Source organism: Convolutriloba macropyga, chromosome 1 (assembly GCF_964194025.1).
Source record: "Convolutriloba macropyga chromosome 1, txConMacr16.3, whole genome shotgun sequence".
NCBI classification, from domain to species: Eukaryota; Metazoa; Xenacoelomorpha; order Acoela; family Convolutidae; genus Convolutriloba; species Convolutriloba macropyga.
The window spans coordinates 37,919,826-37,945,131 of record NC_134468.1 but is presented as its reverse complement, the minus strand read 5'-3'; the positions used below and the strand labels follow the sequence as shown (position 1 = coordinate 37,945,131).

Genomic DNA, 25,306 nt, shown 5'->3' with positions numbered 1-25,306 from the left:
ATTGTATCGATAACGAATCATTGAACATGACCGATTCCTGTGCTTTAACCGCTGAACCATAGAACCTTGAGCTCAGCAAACGGATATTGGAAGTGTCTTTATAAAAAAAAACAGTATTTTGTAGATTGTCAAGATCCTGAAGGAAATGCCACATCTTGAGCAGCTGAATTTGGGCCAGAACAAACGATTAAGTCTTTCTTATGACTTTTCCACCTTGGTGCAATCACAGTACACAAATGGAGAGCAATCAAAAGCCGAGAAACCGCTATCAAATGATTCGCCTTCGACCGAATCCTGCCCAGGGTCTGAAGTGAATGATCCACAAACAGAACACGATGTACAAAAGAAGCCACCGGTGTCCTTGCCGCTCACCTTGCCATCAGCCGAAGGGTTGCGGGGACATAGAGACGACTTTGTACACACGTCCCTGAAGACCTTAGTGCTCATCAACACTGGTGCTCCGATGGACACTATCGCTCAAATGCTTCCCAGACTTCCTTCGTAAGCTTATTAATTGCTCTTGAACGAAGTTCATAGCAATTATTGTAAACGTGTGTGTCTTTTTTTATGCAAAATTTTTATGCAACGCTTGACAGTTTTGACTTTTCGAGTGACTTTTACGCTCTTGACTTTTTGCGTTTCGCGTGATCTAAAATTCTCTCTCAATCAGAATGCATTTCAAGCAGCTGAACTCAATTGGCCGCAATTTAATACTAAAAGTCAAATGAAAAGAAGTGCGCCGAAACTGGTGCCATTTTTCACTATAAATCTTAATAGTTTTATATGTTAACTTCTAATGTGGTTATTTGAAGCCCACTATTGAACTTCTTAGTCCCATTTAGACTATCCCTCCTCTCTCCTCCTCCTCCTCCTCCTCCTCCTCCTCCTCCTCCTCCTCCTCCTCCTCCTCCTCCTCCTCCTCCTCCTCCTCCTCCTCCTCCTCCTCCTCCTCCCCCTCCCCCCCAACTGAACGACTGAAGCAGGCTGCAATTGATTAGAGCTCCCACTAGTCGTTCGAGAGCAATTGGTCGGTTATGTTTAATAGCCGCACAGCGATAGCTGGGGCTATTATTGGTCTTCTCTTGGTTTTTTTACAGTTCAAAGAATTTGAATTGTATTGGGGCGTTGTCTTTTTTACGACTCGAAAAGGAGTATTGGAAAAGTCCTTTTTACGACTCGAAGAGGAGTATTGGAGAAGTCCTTTTTTTCAATCAATTTTATTGGAGTGATTTTTGAAGCGGGAAATGAAACGCGTGAAAAATTTGGAGGGATTTTGGTGCTGAACAAAAGTGAAAAGTGGAGCGAAAAGAGAGTGGTTTTTGTTCATACGGCTGTTTTTGAGAGAGCGAGAAGTTGATGTAAAAAAATTTTCTCTAAGCGAGCGAAATTTTTTTGTTCACGTGCGACTTTTTAAAAGCAGTTTTTTGCAACTTTTGATGGTTATGAGGTCTGATCATGATATTGTATTAGTTTTAGGCTTGTTTTGATGGGAATTGAAGGTTTCAACCAGTTAATTTGAGTTTATGCTAATTTGGAGGTTTTTGATCAATTTTTGCTGATTTTTAGACGAAATTTAATGATTTTTTTGCCTGTTTTTTTGTTTTGATGCTTTAAGTAGGATTTGATTAGAAAATTGTTACTTAAGAGGAGTTTTCAGATACCAATTGACTAAAGCTTTCTTGATATAAATCATTTTTTTCTTTAAAAAAATGTCAGAAAAATTGAGAAATTTTAAACCATTTTTCATATTGTTTTTTCAGTTTTTCTTTTATTATCTTAGAAAAGTTTCTTAGTCTATTATGACTTGCCCATTGTTTTGCAAGTTTTTCATTGCTCTAATTGCAAAGGAATTTTATTCGGCTTTTCGTGTCCTTGTACTATTAAAAAAGTCTTAAGTTTTTCTAGTTTTTTTTCAATGTTTTAATTTTTTGAATGCCGTTTCTATTCTTCCTCAAATTTATGGCATTTGCAGAGGTGTAGGGTTGGAGTGAATTTTTAAGCGAGAAATGAAACGCATGGAAAAATTTGGAGTGATTTGGGTGCTGAACAAAAGTGAAGAGCGGAGAGAAAAGAGAGTGGTTTTTTGTTCATACCGCTGTTTTTGGGAGAGCGAGAAATTGATGTGTGAAAAAATTTTCTGAGCGAGCGAAATTTTTTTGTTCATGTGCGGCTTTTAACAGCAGTTTTTTTTGCAATTTTTCTTGCAATTTTTCTTATTTATGAGGTTTGATTATGTTATTGTATTGGATTTGGGCTCGTTTTGATAGGAATTGAAGGTTTCAAGTAGTTAATTTGAGTTTTATTCAAATTTGGAGATTTTTGATCAGTTTTGCTGATTTTTCGACGAAATTTAATGTATTTTGGCCTTTGTTTTGTTTTACTGCTTCAAGTGCAATTTGCATAGAAGCTCGTTACTCATTTAATATCAGGGATACAAATTGATTACAATTTTATTGGTATAAAACATTTTTTTCTGAAGAAAAATGACAGAAAAATGGAGAATTTTTAAACCACTTTTTTTAAATTTTTGCTTTTTTCCGTTTTTTTTTTCAATCGTAGACAGTTTTTTTTAGCTTGTTATAACTTGCCCATTATTTGACGAGCATTTCATTGCTCTCTTTGCTCAAAGTAACTTTATTTGGCTTTCTTTTTTCTTGTAATATTTAAAAAAAAAACCTTACTTTTTGTCGTTTTTTGTTCAATTTGGTTTTAAATGTTTATATTCTTCAACCTTTGATGGCATTTGGGGAGTTTTCTAGTGGAAGTCAGTTGTTGTAGCTCTTTTGGATGTCTCTCATTTTGATTGATATTAGGTTCGAGTTGTTTTTGTTTAAAATCGAGTAAATCAGAGCAAATTTTGGCCACTTTTTGTCTTTTCTAAGTTTTTTTTGCCTATTTCTTCCAAAATAATGTTTTTTGCTGGCAACTTTTTCTCAATAAAGAGCAATTTTGTAGGTGTTGATACGTTTTCTTTGCACTTGAAGGCTTAACAGGGCAGTTTTCGTTTAAACAAATTATACAAAACTAATTCGTTAAAGAGTTTTTCTTAGTCTTTTTTTAGTTTGTTGTTTAACGTTTCTCTGCAAGTACTAGGTGGGCGATTGATCTATCCAAATATATAACTAATTGATTTCCATGAGTTATGTATGGGAAGCTGCATGTTATCTTTTTGTAGAGATTTTTGTTTGGATTTTTGGAGTCGTTTCCGAAATTCTTCCAGCCATGTTTTTTTTAAGATCTGTTCACACTTTTTCATGATTTTTGAATTCAAATTGGAGTAGTGATTTTGGTCACGCCGAAACAGGACGTGGAGTGAAAAAGCGAGTGGTTTTGCGACGTGAATATTTTTCGCTCCAAATTTAAAGTAGAGTGAGAAAACGATGTTTGAACAAAAATTCGCTTTCTCGCTAGTGATTTTTTGTTCACATGCGGCAATTTCACTTTGATTTTTACTGTTTTTACATTTTTTTTGGATCGGATTTTTTTTCTTAATGGGTTTTCCAATCCGATCATAGTCCGTTCTAGGTCTAATTTTCTGTTTAGTCAATGAAAATTCTTTGAATTGTATGTCAGGACTTGTCCTATGTTTTTATATTTCGTCGTAATGATTTTTGTTACAACCATATGACGTCACAGGCACTTTTTGTTCATTCGTTCATGCAATTTCAACTGAATTGCCTGTGTGACGTCATTTTTCGTTCTTAGTGGAGCGAGTTTTTTGTTCTTGCGCGTGATTAAATTGTACGTCAGGACTTGTCCTATGTTTTTATATTTCGTCGTAATGATTTTTGTTACAACCATATGACGTCACAGCCACTTTTTGTTCATTCGTTCATGCAATTTCAACTGAATTGCCTGTGTGACGTCATTTTTCGTTCTTAGTGGAGCGAGTTTTTTGTTCTTGCGCGTGATTAAATTGTTGGTCACTCTTGACTTACTACCTCTCTCAAAAATGACTTCCTCACTTTGAAATTGACTTTTTTTTACTTTAATTCAAAGAGATAAGGTCAAATGGGCTTGTGTCACTCTAAGTGAAGGTTATTTGAGACCAGCTAATAGAGGCAGCATTAACTTATACAGATTTTAAATCAAAATATAACAGATCAGCCTTCAATGAAAAGACGAATCTTTTTGGTCTGTCTTTTTTACAGTTTTTTTAGACTGCCGATCTACGAATCTATTGCGGCTATTTTCTGGTAATCTGCCGGCTATGTTTGTCTTTGTGTTTTTGTAATGCATTGAATAGGGAAACATCATTGTCCAGGAGGACAGGCAGTTTTTATGCTGTCAAACTTTTAAAACAAAAAAAAGAGGGCAATGATTTTGGACTGGTTTTTATTATCACCAGCAGCAATTTGTCTTCTGTTTTCAAAATTGTTTGTTGCTTCCACAAATGCTGTTAAAATGTGTTATATCTGCTTTAATGGTACCAGGATGTAATTCCATTAATAGGCAGCCATTAATGTTAAGCCCACATTCATCGTTGATCCCTTTTTTGCTCTATGACCGCGTTATTGACAGTTCTTAGATCCGTTCAAATTAGGTATATGTTATTAATAGCCGCGAAGCGATAGCGGCTATTATTGGGGACATCGTTCTTTTTTACAATTCAAAGAATTTGAATTGTATTGGTGCACTGTCTTTTTGATCTGTTCACGCTTTTTTCGGCTTTTTCACGTCAGTGAGAAGTCAAATTAGAGTGGTGATTTTGTTCACACTGCAAGAGAAAAGCGAGCGGAAAATTGAGTATGTTTGAGGCGTGACTTTTTTCAGAATACCTTTAAAGTGGAGTGAGAGTTTGGTGTTTGAAAAATTTGGCGGTTTTTTAGATGGATTTTTTTCAGGTATGTCAAATTGACTTCTGTTTTCAGAGTTTCCTCTTCAGTGCTTTTAAGACGGTACTACATATGTGTTCTAATTGTGTCTATTTGTTTTTGCTGGAATTCATAAAGGGTCAGCTAACACTTTTTATTACTTTGCCACTATTTGTCATAAAATTTTAGTGAATTTTAGACTTTGCCCCCTTTTTTATAAAATTATGTGTTGTCTAATCACTTAGTATCGTCAATGACAGGTCTGATTGGTTGTTAATGAGGCATAAAAGATCCTGATTAATAGCTCGAGCTAATAGCTAGTGGTTTTCATGACTTTGACAATACTTTTTCTCAAAAAATTTGAGTGATTTTTTGAGTTCTGCGAGTATTTTTTGTATTTTTTTGATATCATACCAATTAATCTCATTGGGGACAGATGTCTGATGCTGCTAATAGAGGTGAAGTTTATCGATTGAATCGTTTTTGTTCAAAGCTAGTGCTTTCTGTGACTTTGACACTTGTTTTCAATATTTATCGAATTTTTTAGTTTTGCCAGCTTTTCTCAACTTTGTCTCAACTTTCAGTTCATAGCTATTGCGTTTTGTGACTTATACGCTTGGCCTTGGATTTGACTTTTTCAATGACTTCAGTGAGTTCTACTGCTTTGCAGTTAAAATTTGTATGCGTGACTTAATTTCTGCTTTTAGGTCAATTGCGTGACTTACCTCACTAAAAAATGACTTCTGAACTCACTTCTCGTTCCTAATTGTTCTCTGTCCCTGTTTTCTGCCCATAAACTTTGCTGATCACGCTGAAATTGGGCGGTAATTGTTTTCATCAGTTACTAGATATGGTTATCCTCCGTATAAAAACAAGGTTTTTGGACACGGTTCATATTCGTCTTTTTCTGCTTTTCTAGTGGTCATCTGATAGTCGTTGTATCATTAAAAGTGATCCGCTACAAAGACCGACAAACCTACGAGGACTCTTGGACTACGAAGTTGGAGCTCAGCTTTAGTTTTCTAAAAATTTAAGCTCTAAACTTTTTAGTAGACTTTTTTGCGTGGTGTTGGTTTTGGGCTGGATGGCGAGGTTTGGTTTTGTACAAGTAATAGAGAGCACTGCCAAACCGCCCACAGTACAAGACTATTCGAGTCTTGCGCTTTCTACTAACAAGAAAGATGTCTTGTATCGAAGATATCCAACTACGTTGGATGTGACACGTAATATGAAGATGTGTTCTGAATGTAAAATCATAGTTCCATTCAACGCAATTTTGATAAAAGCGTTGTATGGCTTTTCCATCTGTGCTGCCATTTTGTTCAACTATTTGCTTCCAGGGACCCTTTGAGTGTATTTCTACGTTCTTGATTTTGACAGATTTAACCTTAAAGTCAAGACACGTGGTCCAATTATAAGAATTCCGCGCTCTTTCGCAAACTCACCGTTTCTTCGACAGTTTGGCGGGAATTGGGGTGGCAACCTCGGGTCATGCTGGCGTTAAATGAAGTGAGTGGGCGTGAATTGAATTTTTGTTTCGTTCTTCGAACAAAAAAATGGAGGTCAAGGTATTGATTGGTATAGTAATCAATTAAAAATTAAGTTCTTTTAATAGCCGCACAGCGATAGCTGTTACGACCATATGACGTCACAACCACTTCAAATCTGCTTCTTGTTCATTCGTTCATAAAATTTCAACTGAAGTGCGTGCGTGACGTCTTTTTTCGCTCCTAGTGGAGCGAGTTTTTACGACTCGAAGAGGAGTATTGGAGAAGTCCTTTTTACGACTCGAAGAGGAGTATTGGAGAAGTCCTTTTTTTCAATCAATTTTATTGGAGTGATTTTTGAAGCGGGAAATGAAACGCGTGAAAAATTTGGAGGGATTTTGGTGCTGAACAAAAGTGAAAAGTGGAGCGAAAAGAGAGTGGTTTTTGTTCATACGGCTGTTTTTGAGAGAGCGAGAAGTTGATGTAAAAAAATTTTCTCTAAGCGAGCGAAATTTTTTTGTTCACGTGCGACTTTTTAAAAGCAGTTTTTTGCAACTTTTGATGGTTATGAGGTCTGATCATGATATTGTATTAGTTTTAGGCTTGTTTTGATAGGAATTGAAGGTTTCAACCAGTTAATTTGAGTTTATGCTAATTTGGAGGTTTTTGATCAATTTTTGCTGATTTTTAGACGAAATTTAATGATTTTTTTGCCTGTTTTTTTGTTTTGATGCTTTAAGTAGGATTTGATTAGAAAATTGTTACTTAAGAGGAGTTTTCAGATACCAATTGACTAAAGCTTTCTTGATATAAATCATTTTTTTCTTTCAAAAAATGTCAGAAAAATTGAGAAATTTTAAACCATTTTTCATATTGTTTTTTCAGTTTTTCTTTTTTTTTATCTTAGAAAAGTTTCTTAGTCTATTATGACTTGCCCATTGTTTTGCAAGTTTTTCATTGCTCTAATTGCAAAGGAATTTTAATCGGCTTTTCGTGTCCTTGTACTATTAAAAAAAGTCTTAAGTTTTTCTAGTTTTTTTTTCAATGTTTTAATTTATTGAATGCCGTTTCTATTCTTCCTCAAATTTATTATGGCATTTGCAGAGGTGTAGGGTTCACAACAGTTGTTGTAATTGTTTAGTCATAATTATAGGCAATTTTCTCCTTCGAGTCGTTTGCGGAATTCCGGCTATGTTTTTTTAATCAATTTTATTGGAGTGATTTTTGAAGCGGGAAATGAAACGCGTAAAAAAATTTTGAGTGCTGTACAAAAGTGAAAAGCGGAACGAATAGAGAGTGGTTTTGTTTATATCGCTGTTTTCTAGAGAGCGAGAAATAGGTGTGAAACAAAAATTCTAAGCGAGCGAAATTTTTCATGTGCGGCATTTTAAAGCAGTCTTTTTTTCATTTTATTGGTTGAGTTTTTGTTATGATTGTTTTAATTTTAGGGTTGATTTGGCAGTGGTTTGAAGATTTCTAAAATTCATATGAGTTTTCTCCTAATTCGGAGGTTTCTCATGTATTTTGCTAATTTGAGGGCTAATTTTTGCGATTTTTTTACTATTGTTTTGTTTACTGCCTCCAATGGGTATTGAAACGACCCCTATGACTTGTGCATTTTATAGATAACAATTGGTTACCGTTTTGTGGATATGGAGCGTTTTTTTGTTGAGAAATTTGACAAAAATTGACGAAAATTGAAACTATTTTTCTTATATTCTTGGAGTTTTTCGTTTTTTTTTCACTTTTTTAGACGAATTTCTCGGCCAATTATGACTTGCCTATTGTTTTACGAGCATCTGGATTCCCTATTGGCTAAACGGATTTTTCCTTTGGATATTTGTGCTATTGTAATAATTAAAATATTTAACTTTTTCCAGTTTTTTAGTTCAAGTTGTTTAAGAGCTTATTTTTTCTTGATTTGGCTTCAAATGTTTTTAAAGAGTTCTTATATGTGGCTTTAGCAGGTACTAGCAGGAAGCAATTTGGGCCGAAATTGTTATTTTGGGATCGCAATTTATGACAAATTTAGTCAGATTTTTTTAATCATTTTTAACAGATTTGATTTTCCTGTTTCTACTTTTTGGTTTTATGGTTCTGTTTCAAGACAATCAAAAGTAAGTGTAGGCACGTTTTGTCGGATAATTAGTGGGACGGCGTTTAATTGGACTTTCACTTCGAGTAGGTTCCGGCTATGTTTTCTGTTTTTTTGTTCTAATTTGTTTTTCAGACTGGAGCTGCACTTAATGTAAGTCTTAATTGCTACAAACAGACTTACCTCACTCACTTCATTTAGTGTGTTACTCTAAGTGGAGGTTAATAGAGAGCAGCTAATAGAGGCAGCAAAAACTACCTCAAAAACTTAGATTTTTAATCAAAATATAACATATCAGCCTTCAAGGAAAAGACGAATTTTTTTGGTCTGTTTTTTTTACTGTTATTTTTTGAGACTGCAGATCTACGAAGCTATTGCGGCTATTTTCTGGCAGTCTGCCAGCTGTTTTGTTTTTACCCTTGCCGCCTATATTCTCAATTTTCAAGCAAGTAATAATAATTGTGGTTACTGCGTAATCGCAGCGGAATAGCATTAGGCCTACACTAGCCTGTTCTCAGCTGTCTTTTTTATTATTCCCCACATTTCAGACTGATCCTTCTATGACCAGCATTGCTCTTATTTTGGTGACTATAGCCACTTTTCTTGCATCCAAAACTTTCACGTGGTACCATCATTGCAGCCAACATTGCTCAGGCTATGGTCAACCTGAAGCTATGGATAAGTAAGAGCTCGTCCTCACACAGACAGCTTCACGGAGGCAGGGGATTGAACTCTCAATCATTGACGTGTGAACCACGCACTTTTCCTCTCGGCTATCACTCCACTACGCAATGCACTGCGCAAGGCTATAGCAACTTGTGAATTTAATTTTTTTCCTAATATATTGGATGGAACTTTGTTGATACTTAATGTATTGAATGGAACTTTTTTGACTCGATCGTGTCGGAGTAAATTGTGGCTATTATCACGCTCACTTCGAATTATAATCTTTCATCTTTCGTCCAAAAATTTCTTATTTGTTTTCAGTTTAAAAAACCTAATACATAAACCTTACAATGTGTAATATCCTTGCATTACCATCAGCTCGGACACTTGCTTCAGCGGCATGTTCTTGAACAGTCCAGTTATCTTTAAATTGATTTAAAAGAGTCACAACATAACCAACTTCCGCCAAATTCCAGTTAATGGCCGTAAGCTAAATTTCTTGACTCAGCATCAGTTATATTTCTGGAATCGGTAATTTTTTTGGCGCGAATTGTTAATAGCTAATTTTGGCAGATAAAATAGTCTATAATTACTGACAGGTGGATGATATCCAAATTGCTCTGAGAATTGGCGAGTTTGTTAACGCTTAAAGTTTGCTACAAGGGGGTGCTAGTTTTCTAGTCCAGCCGCCTCGATGACCCTCGTTGAAGTTAAGCAAATTATCAGACAATTAGTTATGTTTTGACTGAATCTAATTTATTTTTCAGACTGGAGGAGCTGCACTTGAGTCTTAATGGCTACAAACAGATTGAGAACTCAGTGATGAAGATAGTTGAACCGCATAGCAGAGTGAAAACGCTCTACTTCACAGATAACCATTTTTCGGATTGGAGAGACTTTGCTAAACTAGGTCACATCTTTCCCAAAACAAAGAATCTCTACCTCGCATGCAACCAGTTGCCCTGTATAGACATATCATTCGAAGGAGTCTTCACTAGCTTGGAAAGTTTGCACCTCGGGGGAAACAAGTTGGACAGCTGGGATTGCTTGGACAGACTCAATGAGTTGCAGTCATTGAAATCACTCAGGATCCACGACATTCCATTCTATGCTAATTATGACCCCGATCCCACCATAAGACGATCTCTTTGCATTGCTAGGTGAGACAATATCTAAATTTGTGCGATAAAGGTAAACTTCGAGAACTGTTTTTGAAATATCGAGAGGGTTAGCTGTATCGTTGAACTGGTCATATCCATTGCAATAACCAAAAACGCAAATCTATAATTTTCCTTGATTTAAATTAAATCCAAGGTGCTTAATAAAATATATTTGAGGATCTGTCGTGAAAAATTTGCGTGCGTAGACAAATTTGACTACAGTCAATAGTGGTTATTAGTGGTAAATTTTTATGCGATTTTTTATGCGATTTTTCGCTTGACCGATTTTTCGTCTGACCCATTTTACTTTTCGTACTTAAAGACCGGATAAACAGGTAGCGCCCAGCGGGCATTAAGTTTCATTAGAGGCCCTTAGCCGAGTTTAGTAGTCCTTCAAGTGCTTAGTGTGACGAAGCTACCGGGTGGTCCGTAGTTTAAGGTTGAAAGGTTATTTTTAGCAGTTTTTGAGCAAAAATATTGCAATTTTTCGTGTTTTTTCTTTATTTTTCGAATTTTTTGATGAACCTGTCTAAAATTGAGGCTGGTTAAAATTGATAAAGGTCATTTGCAGGACATAAGTACTGTTTGGTGATACAAACTTTTCTTGGTAATCCAAACAAAAACGCGAAGTTAAACTAATTTTTACAAATATTTTCAAGCTTTTTGATTTTTTTGTTTTTTTTTTAGTTGTTTTGAGTTTTTTTTAGCCCTAGGTGTCAAGGAACCTCCTCTAGGGTTTGATGATAGATTACTGCATAGTTTCTAGTGGTATTGGAATGGTTTGAAACATTTAAACATCACGAACTTTAGCATTTTTTAACGAAATTTATAATTTTTTTATTTTTTGTCGAAAACCTCAAGGGTTTGATATTATGTTACTCAACAATTTTTTGGTTGGCCATTGAATCGTTTTCAACTTTTTATTATCACCATTTTTTGCAATTTTTTTGATAAAACGTTCAATTTTTTCAAGTTTTTTGAAATTTTTTGTTTTTTTGTTCAGCCTCAAGAGCCAAGGAATCTACTTTTGTTTGATAATATGCTACTGTATAGCTTTTAGGTGTAATGGAATATTTTTAAGATTTCAACATCACGAATTTTAGCGTTTTTAGGTTTTTCCAGTCTCAGGGGTCCGAAAACCTCCTTTAGGAATGGATTATAAGTTGCTGGAAAATCTTTATTGGCCATGGAATAGTTTTTAATATCACAAATTTTAGCAATTTTTTCAGTTTTTTGAAATTTTTTTAAATGTTTTCTTAGGTTTTCCAGCCTGAAGAGCCAAGGAACTTCCTCTAGGGTTAGGTAATAGCTTTCTGCATAGTGTCTAGATATAATCAAATGTTTTTCAATTTTTTAGAATTACGATTTTAAGCAATTTTTGTAAAAACTTCCAATTTCAATATTTTTTAAATATTTGTCATTTAATTTTTTTTGAAGATTTTGTTAATATTTCTGATTTTTTATATTTTCCGGTACCAGGGTCCCAGATACCTCCTTCAAGGTTTGACAATAAGCTGCTGCATAGTTTCTTGTATTAATGGAATGATTATCAACATTTGAATGCCGCGAGTATTACCTAATTTTCAAATTTGCCAAAAACTTATCATATTCCAAGTTGATGGATCTTTATGAGCCAGTAAAAACTTTTTAAGGCTTGAAATAGGGACACTGGACAGTCTCTTGAGGCAATGGTATGGTTCTGGAGATAATAGTATCACAATTTTCAGCAAGATTTTTTCGAATTTGCGATTGTTTTTAAAATTTTTTTAAAATGTTTTTGTCCTTTTCATTTTAAGGCATTACTGGCCAACAAAACTTTTCAAGTCTTGGAGATGGGTTTCATGACAGAAATCAAGAGACAAAAAACGGTTTTGAGCGTTTTTTCCAGTGAGAAATGTGGAAAAATTTCTTTTTGAATTTTGCACTTTCATTTTTTGATTTAATTACTAACAAGGCTAGAAATCTAGAACTTGCAGAGTCGAATGTCATCATGGAAATTATTCCCAGCTCTCTCTCTCTCTCCTTGTTGGTTGGGGTTTCTTTCCTTCTCTTTTTCGTTCACGTTTTACTCGCACACTATCTCTCTCTCTCTCTGTCCTTAGCTCTTTTCTTGATGCTGCACTTCAGCTGCTGCTATGTGGCGTGATGTCATCATCTATTACCCTCACCTCACGCCACTTCAATTAAGCTAAGGCTAGTCTCAATAAACTGGGGCTAGCTAAGCCAACCGCTCGCCGGTCGTTTTAGAGCAATTCGCTTGATGTTAGTCGGTTATGTTTATTAGTTGTTTACGGTATTCTGATCTGATATCGCCCCAAGAAATCAGTTTGTTGTTCCAGTATTTTTCCACTCAGCACTTAATTGTGTATGCATGGTGTCAGTTGTTCCTTTCATGATAGAATTTTGTATGCTCGCGAAGGAAGTTTGAAGAAATTATTTTAAACGTGTTTGTCTTTTTCTATGCAAAATTTTTGCTCGACCGTTCTGTTCTTGAGCATTCTTTCAATTTCACTTCTTCACTGACTCTTTCACGCCTGACCTTTTGAGTGATCCGAGTTGCGCGCATTCAGAAATAGAGTCTGTTGCTAAAATAAAGCCGATTGCGAGAGGGGACAGTACATAGGCTGTGTAGAGAAGGGGTTAATGTCCGCAACACATCCAAATGGTTGTGGGTTTGAAGCTCTACCTAATCATAATTTTTTGCACCATGAAAGTTTTCTTGCATCTGCCCTTCGTTCCTAAATAGTTTGCCTCGCCAGTCGTTCGAGAGCAATTCATCCGAGGTTGGTTAATGCATTGATGTGATTATGCATTATAAATAACTTGATTTATTGCGAAAAAAATTCTCAGCTTTCAATAATTTCATTTTGAGAAAACTTATTGAAAGCTTATTGAAGGTCACTAAGAGCTGGTTGTTCTAGGGTTCTTTTACACTAGGCTGCGAAATTTGATTTCAAAGTACGGGTTATAATTGAAAAACAGAATTTCAATTTTTGTTTTATCAGTGTTGACTTTTAACTGGGTCTCAGCCGACTATTTCATGACTTTTGTGTGGAAATCTGACGGCTGTTTGTAACTGATATTGGTGTCAAATATTTGGTACCTTTCTGTCATATCACCTATATTTGTACTCCCAATTTCTCTGCTCTTTTTTCCACAATCTAAGCGACCTGTAAAGCGTCCTCCGTTCAACACTTCGATTTACAGCGTCTATTCTCTTTTTGAGCTAGAGTACATCCTTCTTTACCTATACCGTTAGCTTCAAAGCTATATGCAGATTGCATTCAGAACACGGATTTTTTTTACTGTAGTTTATTATGTTCAGTATATTTTTAGCATGATCATAATGCTGCCAAAATAAAGATCACTGTATTGAAATGTTATGATTCGGTGCTGACTTCAACAGCAATACAGGAGGTTTTCTATTCGCGGTTTGATTAACCCAATATTAACTTTACGCTCTGTCTAGTTAAACAATTTAAATTTTTTACTTAAAAGTGGCACCCAAATCGTTTTGGGAAAGTTGTGGATCAGCCGAAAATAATGCATAAATAATTTGTGTTCTTTCAGGTATCATTTTTAATATCTGATTTCATAAATAGCTTTGCGCAAGCAATTTCACATGCCTGCTGGAAATTGTTCTTGCTGGGATGAGACTGTGGATAATTGCGCGATGTGCTTTTAGACTGAAAAACGTGAGTCATTTGAATGGAAGTGCTGTATCTCCTGACAACAGGATAGACGCCGAAAGATTCCTCATTCGGCACTACCTGGATCACCATCCCAAACCTCAGAGGTAAACTAGAATTAGACTCTACCTTAGGATCCAGAAAAGTTAGGTCAAAATTTGCTGCTTCTTTTAGCTTGATTAATAGCGGCAATGCAACAGTGAAGCTATTTTAAATCTCATCGGATTTATTTTGAAATTCAAAGAATTTGACTTGTATCAGTGTGCTGTCTCTAATAGGAGTAATGGTGATGTATTTTTTAACAGCCACCGTCAGCATCTCAATGACTATTTAGGCGCTCTCCTTTTTTACAACCAAGAGTTGGATTGTATTGGGGCTCTGTCTTTTTACGACTCGAAGAGGAGTATTGGTGGAGCGTATTTTTCAATAGCCGCCTCAGCTTCTCAGCCGGCTATAAACAGCGCTCCTATTTCTCACGACTCGAAGAGGAGCATTGGCGGTGCATCTTTTTTATCGATATTGTACTTAAAACAGGATGCAAAAGTCAATTCAGCACGTGAAAAGTAAGTGTTTAGGTCAAACGGCTAAATGAATTGAGGAGCAGAGAGTGATTTTCGTCCATATCGATTTCCGTCCATATCGTCCATTTAATTCGTTGAAATGAGCTTCTATGTCTGATGTGGCCTTTTGAGATCGCTGATATCAGTTTAAGTTTGTTTTAACAAACTTAATTACGTTAAATTTAAAAATTTTCCCGCTTAGCTGTTCTGTTTTTAAAGTTTTTTGCCTTATTGTTCAATTTTTTCTGGCTTTCAGAATAATTTTTTTCATCTTTAACTGTTAACTTGGTAACTGGCTACTTATAAAAGTCTTCCATTTCAATTTGGTTCAACCCTGATAATTTGTTGTTTCAAAACTGAATTGTATAATAAAGTGAATAGTTGTACCAATTCGTGGTTTGATCTGGTAAGTTTTTTTTTACTTCGACTCGATTCTGGAATCTTCCGGCTACTTCCGGCTTCTTGCTTCGTCGTACGAAAGTTTTTTCGCTTTACCTTAGTTCTCAGCTTGTTCAACATTTTGCGTGAAATCTTTTTGACTTCTCTATGCTAGTTTTACTCTTCTCTCATTCCGCTAAAAAGTGGTTTTTGACAGCAGTTGCTCCGCAAAAGCAATTCAAAATTCACAGAGTCAGTATCAACAAAAAAAATATCGGAAATAGAATTTTAGGCGCTCGTTTCTCAAACTTTGTTCTTAATCATCTTCTCACGCTTGTTGGTATTGATACTAGCCCATGTGTCGTCTCACTGCGAAACAGGAGTATGTTCTGCTCCAACATGACATCAAAATAGTTCGCAGTTTAAATTTGTTCGGGTAGAAAGATCATTTTTTCCATTAGTTTTATCTCTTCTTTCGATCTCAATCTGGGTTATGGGAATCAACGGGAGCTATTTTCCGGCAATCTGCCGGGTGTGTTTGGATCTATATTTTGGGGTTTATTTGAAAATGGATGTAAGAGTCAATGCCGCACGTGAAAACAAAAAGATTAGGTCAAACAGTTGGACAAAGAGATGAGAAGAGATGAGAGTGATTTTTGTTCATATCTTTTGAGAGAGCAGGAAAAATAGGCATGAAAAATTTTGCGCTCTGCGAGCGAAATAGTTTTATTACCTGCGGTTTTTTTGAAGCCGTTTTTTTTAGTTTTTACTTTACTTCTTTGGATGTAATTGTTTTTTAAGCATATTAACAAGTTACTAAACGTTTAGGAGCATTTTCGACCATCTCAATCTTTTCGACCATCTCTTTCGATCATCTCAATCTCAGTCTTGAGCTGTTTTGGAATTTCGTCATCTCAGACGGTTTTTTAGCTGTTTTGTACTCTTTCATTTTTAGTGTCTAGAGCTACTTTTTTGGTTGAAATTGGGTTCTATGTTCGTTTTCGTGGCCTTTTATTTTAGGCAATGTTTTGATTTTAACAAACTTAAATGAGCTGAAAGGCAGAAGCAGTTTCCACTAACTAACTGAGCATCTACGCGACATCCAAACTCACTGTAAAACACATAAGCATGAGCAGAAATGAAATTTTTAAAAAAACTGGAGAACTGATTTATCAAATTTTTTTTATCAAACTTAAATATTTTTTTGCTCTATATTTGTTTCTGATGTTCTTTGTGTTATTTTTCCGTTTTTCTGCCTTTCAGAAAAATAGTTTTTCCCTATTTAATTGTTTCTATAGAGTTGTTGACAGTGTTATTTTTACATGGTGGGGAAAATTGAAGTTTTGATATCAAATATTTTGATAAATAAATCAGTTCTCCAGTTTTTGTAAAGTTTCATTTCTGCTCATGCTTATGTGTATTACAGTGAGTTTGGGTGTCGCGTAGATGCTCAGTTAGTTAGTGGAAACTGCTTCTTAAGTTGTGGTGAGAACAGTTATTGAGACATGCGATTGTTAGAGAATTTTGTTTGAGAAACTTGACAGATTTTTTAGATTGTTCTTCAACTACTTTTAGCTTCAACTACTTTTTAGCTCAATTTTTCTGGTGTCATTTTTCAAGATGTTTTCGTGGATACTTTTGTCCCGTCGCTTGATAGTCAATTGTTGACCTAAATTAAATTATACAAAACTATCTAATATATACAATTTTTCTGGAGTGGCAACTGATGAACATATTTGGAGAAAATATTTTTATAGTTTTCTTACCTGAAAATTTGTTCACCTCACTATTATTTCAAATTGGATACAAAGAATTTCAGTTAGTGGTTGCCTACTGCAGGTTACTTTTTCGAGTCGATTCTGGATTCTTCTTTTCACAGGATGCAAAGTCGAATGTTCCAGTTAATGCAGAAAAGTATGTAGGAAAAGAGTTTCGCTAAGCGAGCAAAATATTTCATCACGTGCGGCTTTAAGGGTTTTGTACGCTTTTTTTCACTCAGTTGTTTTACATAATTCGTTGAAATGAGCTTCTATGTCTGATGTCGTGGCCTTTTGAGATCGGTGATATCAGTTTGAGTTTGTTTTAACAAACTTAATTACGTTAAATTTTAAAATTTTTCCGCTTAGCTGTTCTGTTTTTTTCAAGTTTTTTGCCTTTTATCTTCCGTTTTTTCTGCCTTTCAGAATAATTTTTTTTTTCATCTGTAACTGTTAACTTGGTTAACTTATTTTATTAAATAAAACATTTAGTTCTGCAGTTTTTTGTTAATGTTCGTTCTTGCTCACGTTTTATTTGTTTAACAATGCGTTTGTTGTGTCGCTTAGGTGCTCCATAAATCAACAGGACCTGCTTCTTAAGGTGTGCTGGGAAAAATTTATTGAGACTTGCCGTTTTCAGCAAAGTATATTGGAAAATTTAAGATTTTCTAGGTTGTGCTCTTTAACTATGTCTTTTTACTCGATTTTTCTGTTTTTTCAGGATGTTTTATTGACTAATTTGATGTATCGTTTGATAGTCAATTAATGATGAGCTAAGTTAATTTTTTTGAGACAATCTATCATACACAATGCTTCTGGAGTTGCAACTTATAAAAATCTATTTCATAATTTGGTTCAACCCTGATAATTTGTTGTTTCAAAACTGAATTGTATAATAAAGTGAATAGTTGTACCAATTCGTGGTTTGATCTGGTAAGTTTTTTTTTGTTTACTTCGACTCGATTCTGGAATCTTCCGGCTACTTCCGGCTTCTTGCTTCGTCGTACGAAAGTTTTTTTTTGCTTTACCTTAGTTCTCAGCTTGTTCAACACTTTGCGTGAAATCTTTTTGTCTTCTCTATGCTAGTTTTACTCTTCTCTCATTCCGCTAGAAGTGTTTTTTGACAGTAGTTGCTCAGAAAAAGCAATTCAAAATTCACAGTCAGTATCAAAAAACAAAATCGGAAATAGAATTTTAGGTGCTCGTTTCTCAAACTTTGTTCTTAATCATCTTCTCACGCTTGTTGGTATTGATACTAGCCCATGTGTCGTATCACTGCGAAGCAGGAGTATGTTCTGCTCCAAAATGACATCAAAATAGTTCGCAGTTTAAAATTGTTCGGGTACAAAGATCATTTTTTTCATTAGTTCTATCTCTTCTTTCAATCTCAATCTGGGTTATGGGCATCAACGGGAGCTATTTTCCGGCAATCTGCCGGGTATGTTTGGATAGATAATTTGGAGTGTATTTGAAACAGGATGTAACAGTCAATGCCGAACGTGTAGACAAAAAGATTAGGTCAAACGGTTGGAGAAATTGAAGAGATGAGAGTAATTTTTGTTCACATCTTTTGAGAGAGCGAGAGAAATAGGCGTGAAAAATTTTGCGCTTAGCGAGCGAAATATTATGATCACCTGCGGCTTTTCTGATGCAGCTTTTTTAGTTTTTACTTAACTTCTTTGGGAAAAATTGTTTTTTTAAGCATATTAACAAGTTACTAAACGTTTAAGAGCAATTTCGACCATCTCAATCTTTTCGACCATCTCAATCTCAGTCTTGAGCTGTTTTGGGATTTCGCCATTTCAGACTGTTTTTAGCTATTTTTGTACTCTTTTGTTTTTAGTGTCTAGTGCTAATTTTTTTGGTTGAAATTAGGTTCTTTGTTCGTTTTCGTGGCGTTTTATTTTAAGCAATTTTTTGATTTTAACAAACCTAAATGGGCTAAACTTAAAGATTTTTTCGTTCTATATTTGTTTTGATGTTCTTTGTTCTCATTTTTCCGTTTTTTCTAGCTTTCAGTATAAATTTTTCCTATTTAATTGTTTCCGTAGAGTGGTTAACAGTGTTGTTTTTACATGGTGGAGAAAATTGCTTCTTAAGGTGTGGTGAAAACAGTTATTGAGACTTGCGATTGTTAGAGAATATTATTTGATAAACTTGACAGATTTTTAGATTTTGTTCTTCAACTACTTTTTGGCTTACGCTACTTTTTAGCTCATATTTTGCCATTTTTTGAAATGTATCCGTGGATACTTTTATCCCATTGCTTGATATTCAATTGTTGACCTAGAATAATTTATACAAAACTATCTAATATATACAATTTTTCTGGAGTGGCAACTCATGAAATTTTTTTGAGAAAATATTATGATAATTTGTTTTTTACCTGAAAATTTGTTTACCTCACTGGTATTTCAAATTGGATAATATAAAGAATTTCAGTTAGTGGCAATTTTTACTATGCGGGTCAAATATAGATTTCTAGATGATATTTTGAGCTTTTTTGCCATTCTGCCCGTTTTGAACGTTTTTTGGCTTTTTTCGTATTTTTTAATTAATCATATTAAGTGGGGTTGAGGTTGTTCTTTTTGGTGATTTGTTGACCTATTGATTTAATTGATATTGATTTGTAGTTGTGTTTTTTTAGAAAAAAAAGAGTAGAAATTTTTTAATTTTGTTCCATTTTTGTCCGTTTTTTGAGAAAGTTTGCCTATTTTTTCTGATTTTGAGCTTTTTCATTACTTCCTCAGTGTATTTAGAGTTGTTTGTTATGTGTTGTTACCAAGAGATGACAGGCCAAGGTTACATGGTGCAGTTTATAATTCACATGATGGATACACCTTTTAATTTTGTTTTTTTTGTGGCCTCAGACAAGCATTGTCTGACAAGCCTTATGTTTGGTTACCAGGTGACTAGGAAAAAGAATGTTTCAAAATTGTTGGGCTGCAGCATTATGCATTATTTTGTAGGGAATTTTGCAAACCATAAATTTTTATTTTTTCTCAGTTTTCTCCGAGTGCTCCGTTTTACTTGGTGGTCGATTATGGAATGACCGGAGGTTTAAATACAAGTTTTTTTACCACTAATTGTTTCGGAGTCGGAAGCTGTGACGGTATTTTCTCCTTTTTTGTGTCATTTAGATTTAGTTTTCTCATGTTTATTTTACTGTTATTGCTTTCAAAATAACGACCATAAATGTGTAGAGGAACTTTTTGTCGGTTTTGGAGTCTTACGGCTATGTTTTTTAAAAGATGCTTTCAGACATTTTTGGATTACTTTGATCTTTCAAATCGGGATTTCTCCTTCAAGTTCTTAGAGTGTTGCAGTTGCTGGGAAGGCTTTAATTCAAGGTTTGAAGTTCGGATTTTTGGATTTTATAGTCTAAAATTGTTATTTTTCGAGTTTTTGTTTGATTAGTCTTAAATTGACGTTTGTCAAAGTTGATAAAGATCTTATGCAAGATCAAATCACTTTTTATACCCTTTTTAAGAGCTATATATTTTGGTACTGCAAACAAAAACACGAAAAATGATATTTCTATTTTTTATTTTTCATTTTTGAGATTGTTTAGCCTCGGGGGCCAGAAGACCACCTCTAGGTTTTGATAATAGGTTACTGTATAGTTTCTATTGGCAATGGGAAGGTTTTCAACTTTTTTGAGCAAGGAATTTTAGCGATTTTTGATGAAATTTGCAATTTTTTCTGAAGTTTTTGTCCTTTTTGAGTCATCGGGAGCAACAACATTTCCTCTGGAGTCTGATTCTAGGTTACTTCATATTTTCTATTATCAATAGAATTGTTTTAAACAGTTTAAAATTTCGAATTTTAGATTTTTTTTGTTAAAGTTGTAATTTTTCAAGTTTTTTTGAAAACATTGTTGCCCGAGTAGCCCGGTAACCTCCTCCAGGGTTTGAGAGTATGTTATAAAATGGTTGCCAGGGGCAATGGAATAGTTTTCAACATTTTAATGGAACAATTTTTTTTGAAAATTGATTTTTTTCTGAAATTTGCTGCCTATCGGTCTTATATCACGATTTTTTGCAAAATTTCAATAAAATCTGCAATTGTTTTCAAATTTTTTGAAATTTTCTGTCTTTTTTTCTGAGTTTATCGATCTTTATGGGCCAATGAAACTTTTTAAGTTCTTGCAGATAGGCTGCTGGAGAAATTCCAGACGCAAAAAAAGTGGTTTCGAACGTTTTAAAGTTGCGAAATTAAGAAACTTCAAATTTTTCACTTTTCTATTTGTTTTTATAATTTTCGATTTTTCTATATTTATTGGCGAATAAACCTTCAAGGCTGATGCGTGGATTAGTGGATTTATTTAATTGAGTCAGGTTTAGCCTTCGGGGTAAAAGGTTCAAGAGTTTTAGCAAGGATTATATTGTTGTATAGTTTGTTGCATTATTTTAATTTCTCGTTTTGAGATTTTTTGTTTTTGGCTGGCATTATTCAATTCATCTGCTGGTCAGGTGCAGTAGTTCTAAATTTTTCATTCAATTCTTTGATTTGTATTTTAGGACTCTTCCTGCTATGTTCAATTGGCTTTACTTTTTGATCACGATTTTCGTTTTACATGAGTCACGATTTTCACGCTTGACTCGTAACTATTTTAATTAAGTGGATTTTAAATTATTTCACCAAAAGCAAAATCAAAAACGGGATAAACTAATAATGCCCGGTCATCAAGTCATAGTGCATTATGTAACCAAAGTTTATTAGAGCCATTGGTAGCTGTCATTAGTACTTAAGTTTTGATAGCTTTCAGTTTTAAAGCTGAATTAAGTATAAGAATCCGACTGAAACTGCACACCAATTTAGAACACTTTTGTGACACTTAGAAAACTCTGTCGATTTCTATCTCTTAGATTGCTCTCAAACAAAGTTTGTTGCAATTATTTTAGTCCTGTTGGTCTTTTTTAATGCAATTTTTTGCTTGAACGATTTTTGGCTTGATTTTTTGTCTGACCCATTTGACTTTTCGTCCTCAAAAACGAGATAAACAGGTAGCGCCCAGCGGGCAGCAAGTTCTCCTAGAGCTTTTCAGCTCACTAGTCTTCAAGTATGCGATTCACAAACTGTTTTGGATACTTATGGCGGGGAGGACGGTTCTTAGAGGTTGACCCCCCCCCCCCCCCCCCCCCCACCAGCACCACCCTCACCCCGCATCAGCACTCCCTCACTCCCCCCCCCCATTTCCTACCCCTGCACACCGTTCATGCCGTTCAATAGAACATGCCGTACAATCAAAATAGTTTGCACGTACAAAATCTTATTTTTACCGCTGAAAGTTTTTTTACATCGCTTTTTTAGCGGTCTCGATAACTTTTCCAACTTATATCTGTATTGGTTTCTATCTCTATTATACGTCACGCAAGTCTATTTTGCAGCTTTTCCGGCAGGTTGCGGGTATGCTAGTCCTTTTGGTCTTTTAAATGCAATTTATCGGACAGCCCGATTTTACTACCGTTTTTCGATAAAATTTTACTTTTCATCTTGCGAAACGGGGCAAACTTCTAAAGCTTGAGGGCACTCAATTGCGCTAGTTTCATGACCCTCACTCACTGAATATTTTCCTAATAATAAGTTAACGACAGCAACAGCCAACCACCCCTCGGCAGTCATTTGAGTGCAATTCATCTGACGTTAGTCGGTTATGTTCAATTTTTGACCACATTTTGCAGGTTGTAAGGTCCAATGCCGCGCATAAATGCATTGAAATATACTACCAGGACTTTTGAAGGAATGCTTTATGGCACAGATAAACACTTGCAATAGGGATTCAAAAAAATAGGGATGCCCTGATCTGGGCATTATCATGTGGGGAAAGTTTGACAGTTTGAAAAAGCAATCATTACTCGAGCAATTGACTCGAAATCCAGACGCATTTATAACTCACTCACTGTTTTAAATCTGAGGATAATATTTCCCTTATTTAATGAAACAGCGTATATCTAAGCAAAAAAATCTTTATCTGTTTAGAGAACGTTGAAGTTGAGTACCATATCGATTTAATAATTTTACATTCCAGAAGAAATAGCATTGCGATGACTTTTTGAATGGCAATTATAAAACAGTCAGCGTCGACAAAACTGGTTAAGTTATTATAGCTCTGACGGAGAATAGTTGTTTTGTTGAAATTATGTATTGTGAATGATAAAACAAAATAGATCTCGAATTCCACGGAAAGTTTGGCAAGATCAATTGTTCTGACATTTCGGAGAACAAAATTATCTGATAACGGATAATAACGTAGTATGTTTTAACGTGAGTCACGTTAAAAAAAATTGTACCAGGTCCTGGGCGGATTTGAACCACCGATCTCCTGTTTACTAGACAGGCGCTTTAACCGCTAAGCCACAGGACCCGATGGAGACGTGCGTTTTATACACGAAACATCAATTAGACTAAGCAATGAGGTGTAGTGAGATCGATGGCTACTTGAAAATGTCTTCTGGTGAGATCGCGCAATTTTAGAACTATTAGAAGTCCTTTATTATTTTTAAATGGTTAACTACACTCGAACGAAGTTCGAAGCAATTATTGTAAACGTTGTCTTTTTTGCAAAATTTTCACCCTTGAATTCTTCATTTTTGCGTGAAATTGCTCGTATTCAGAAATTAGGTCGGTTGCTAAAACCAAAGCTTTTGTAATATGAGCTATCCCAAAGACCTGATAGTCGAGTCGTTAATGCTTCAGTCGAGTAAGTCGGAGGTCAGGGGTTGGAACACCTCCTTGGTCGGAATTTTTTGCATCCATAAAAATTTAAGCTGCAGTTCATCTGAATAAAATTCTGTCCCTCTGCCTGGCTGTCGTTGGAGAGCAATTTATCCGACGTTAGTTGCTTTGTTTTATTTAAAAAAAAAAACATAAATGCACTGTTAAAAGTATGGCCATAGAGAGGCTCGAACTCTCGACCCTCGCGTTATTAGCACGATGCTCTAACCGACTGAGCTATACGGCCGTGGTACTCTTCTTGGTTGAAGATAAAACGTTTCTAGTGAAGAGAAATTGAGCTCAAAGCCGTGGGCGAATTCAAACGAAGTACTTGTGCCCTGCCAATCATCTATTTGCTTTCAAACAATATTTATAGCAAATACTCGGGTGCTTTGTTCTAACAACTCAGAGGGGAGTTAGTTTAATTATATGCTCTCAACCGAAGCTTGAATTAATTAATTTTTCTAACTGTAAGCTGACTGGAGCTATAATGCGGTGATAGTGTTTTTACAATTCAAAGAATTTGGAGTGTATTGGTGCTGTCTTTTTGTCAGGTGTTTTTACACCTTTTTCCATGCCTTTGAAACGGGATAAACTGGTAAAGATAGGCGGGAATTCGGTTGCAACAGAGGTGGATTTGAACGCTTTTTAGGTGCCCAATATGCTGAAATTGCTGGAAGGCCTAAATACGATGTGGAAAAGTTGGTTTTCGCTGTTTTTGAGCCCTGAATGAAGCAATTTTTCCTTGTTTTGAGTCACAATTTATGTGGCTATTATGCTATACGAACTGCTCTTTTATGCTAATGTATTTGCCTCTTTTTGTTGTTTATGTTCAGAGTCAACGCATTTTTCGCTAGTTTTATTGTTTTTTTTTGGTCTAGTTTTTGGTAATTTTGGGTTATTCTCTGGGATTGTATCAGTTTCTGCCCTCTATTTTGCTCTTATAAAACTCGAAATCTTATGGTAGCCTAGAGTTTACCATTTTGTAGTTTCTACCCATGAAATTGGTGGTTTTCAGGAAGTTGGTGTGCGTAACTTAAGTATTAATTAAACTCAAATTTCAGTGTAAAATTTTTTTGTGTTTCATTAGCAATTTTTCAACGTTTTTTTAAAAGTGAAAACTGCCATTTAATCTGTAGCCTAAATTGCTGCTGGGTTGTTGGACCATTTGTTCCGTCACAAAAATGTTTCTGAGTGAAAACTCGTTTTTACAAAAAGTTCACTTTGTCTGGTTTTTACATCTGCTGGTCGTTTTTGTCCAGGAGAGATATCTCTGAAATTACTATTGGTGTTTTGTTTTTTTAATCCTTTTAATTTTAATTATCGGTTCTCTTTACCTTTGGAACCGCAGTATCTCAAATTCAAATTCTCTGATGATTCTCAAAGTATGTCAATTTTTTTGTTTGGCTTGTGTTATCCAATTCTTCTATTAGTCAGTTGAGGAGTTATCAAGATTTCCATTCAGTTTTTGGATTGTATTACGGGACTTGCGCGGCAATGTTTTTTCGTCGTCTGCTGATCTTTTTTCGTCTTTAATTCTACAGCAAAGCTGAAGAAGTAAAGTTTTCTGAATGACTTCTTCCTCTCACAAACGGCGTTTGTGCGCGTGACGTCATTTAACGCTGAATGTTTTCACATTGCTTATTGAGCGGCGTCGGTTTTCAAAACTTTTTCAACTGATATCTGCATCTGTTTCATAATAGACGCGCAAGTCTATTTGGCGGCTATTTCGACAATCTATCGGCTATTTAGTCATGTTGGTCTTTTTAAATGCGATTTTTTGAACCGCCGATTTTAATACCGTTTTCAATAAAATTTGAATTTTCATCTTGAAAAACGTGAAAAACTGACCAACTGTTTTGACCTCTTAAGCAATCATGACTTGTAATTGATATTAACAGTCGAATTCACCTAGACGCTACTAATATTGCTCATTATACCTCATTTTCATCTTGAAAAACGTGAAAAACTGACCAACTGTTT

The 25,306-nt window shown here is 35.1% G+C and overlaps 2 protein-coding genes and 2 non-coding genes across 4 annotated transcripts in view; 2 read left to right on the top strand and 2 right to left on the bottom strand.

Moving 5' to 3' along the window:
- LOC142338501 (CAAX prenyl protease 1 homolog) overlaps positions 1–25,306 on the top strand; it is a 447,656-nt gene that overhangs the window by 243,901 nt on the left and 178,449 nt on the right. The window lies entirely within an intron of this gene.
- LOC142338434 (tubulin-specific chaperone cofactor E-like protein) overlaps positions 1–25,306 on the top strand; it is a 40,391-nt gene that overhangs the window by 10,028 nt on the left and 5,057 nt on the right. The window contains exons 2-4 of the mRNA XM_075388197.1: positions 125–501; positions 9,830–10,222; positions 13,908–14,018. Coding sequence (XP_075244312.1) covers positions 125–501; positions 9,830–10,222; positions 13,908–14,018 — 881 coding nt within the window. The remainder of the gene's footprint in view (positions 1–124; positions 502–9,829; positions 10,223–13,907; positions 14,019–25,306) is intronic.
- Positions 22,901–22,973, bottom strand: Trnat-agu (transfer RNA threonine (anticodon AGU)). Its single transcript has one exon. It is a non-coding gene; the product is annotated as a tRNA-Thr (tRNA).
- On the bottom strand, positions 23,497–23,570 carry Trnai-aau (transfer RNA isoleucine (anticodon AAU)). Its single transcript has one exon. It is a non-coding gene; the product is annotated as a tRNA-Ile (tRNA).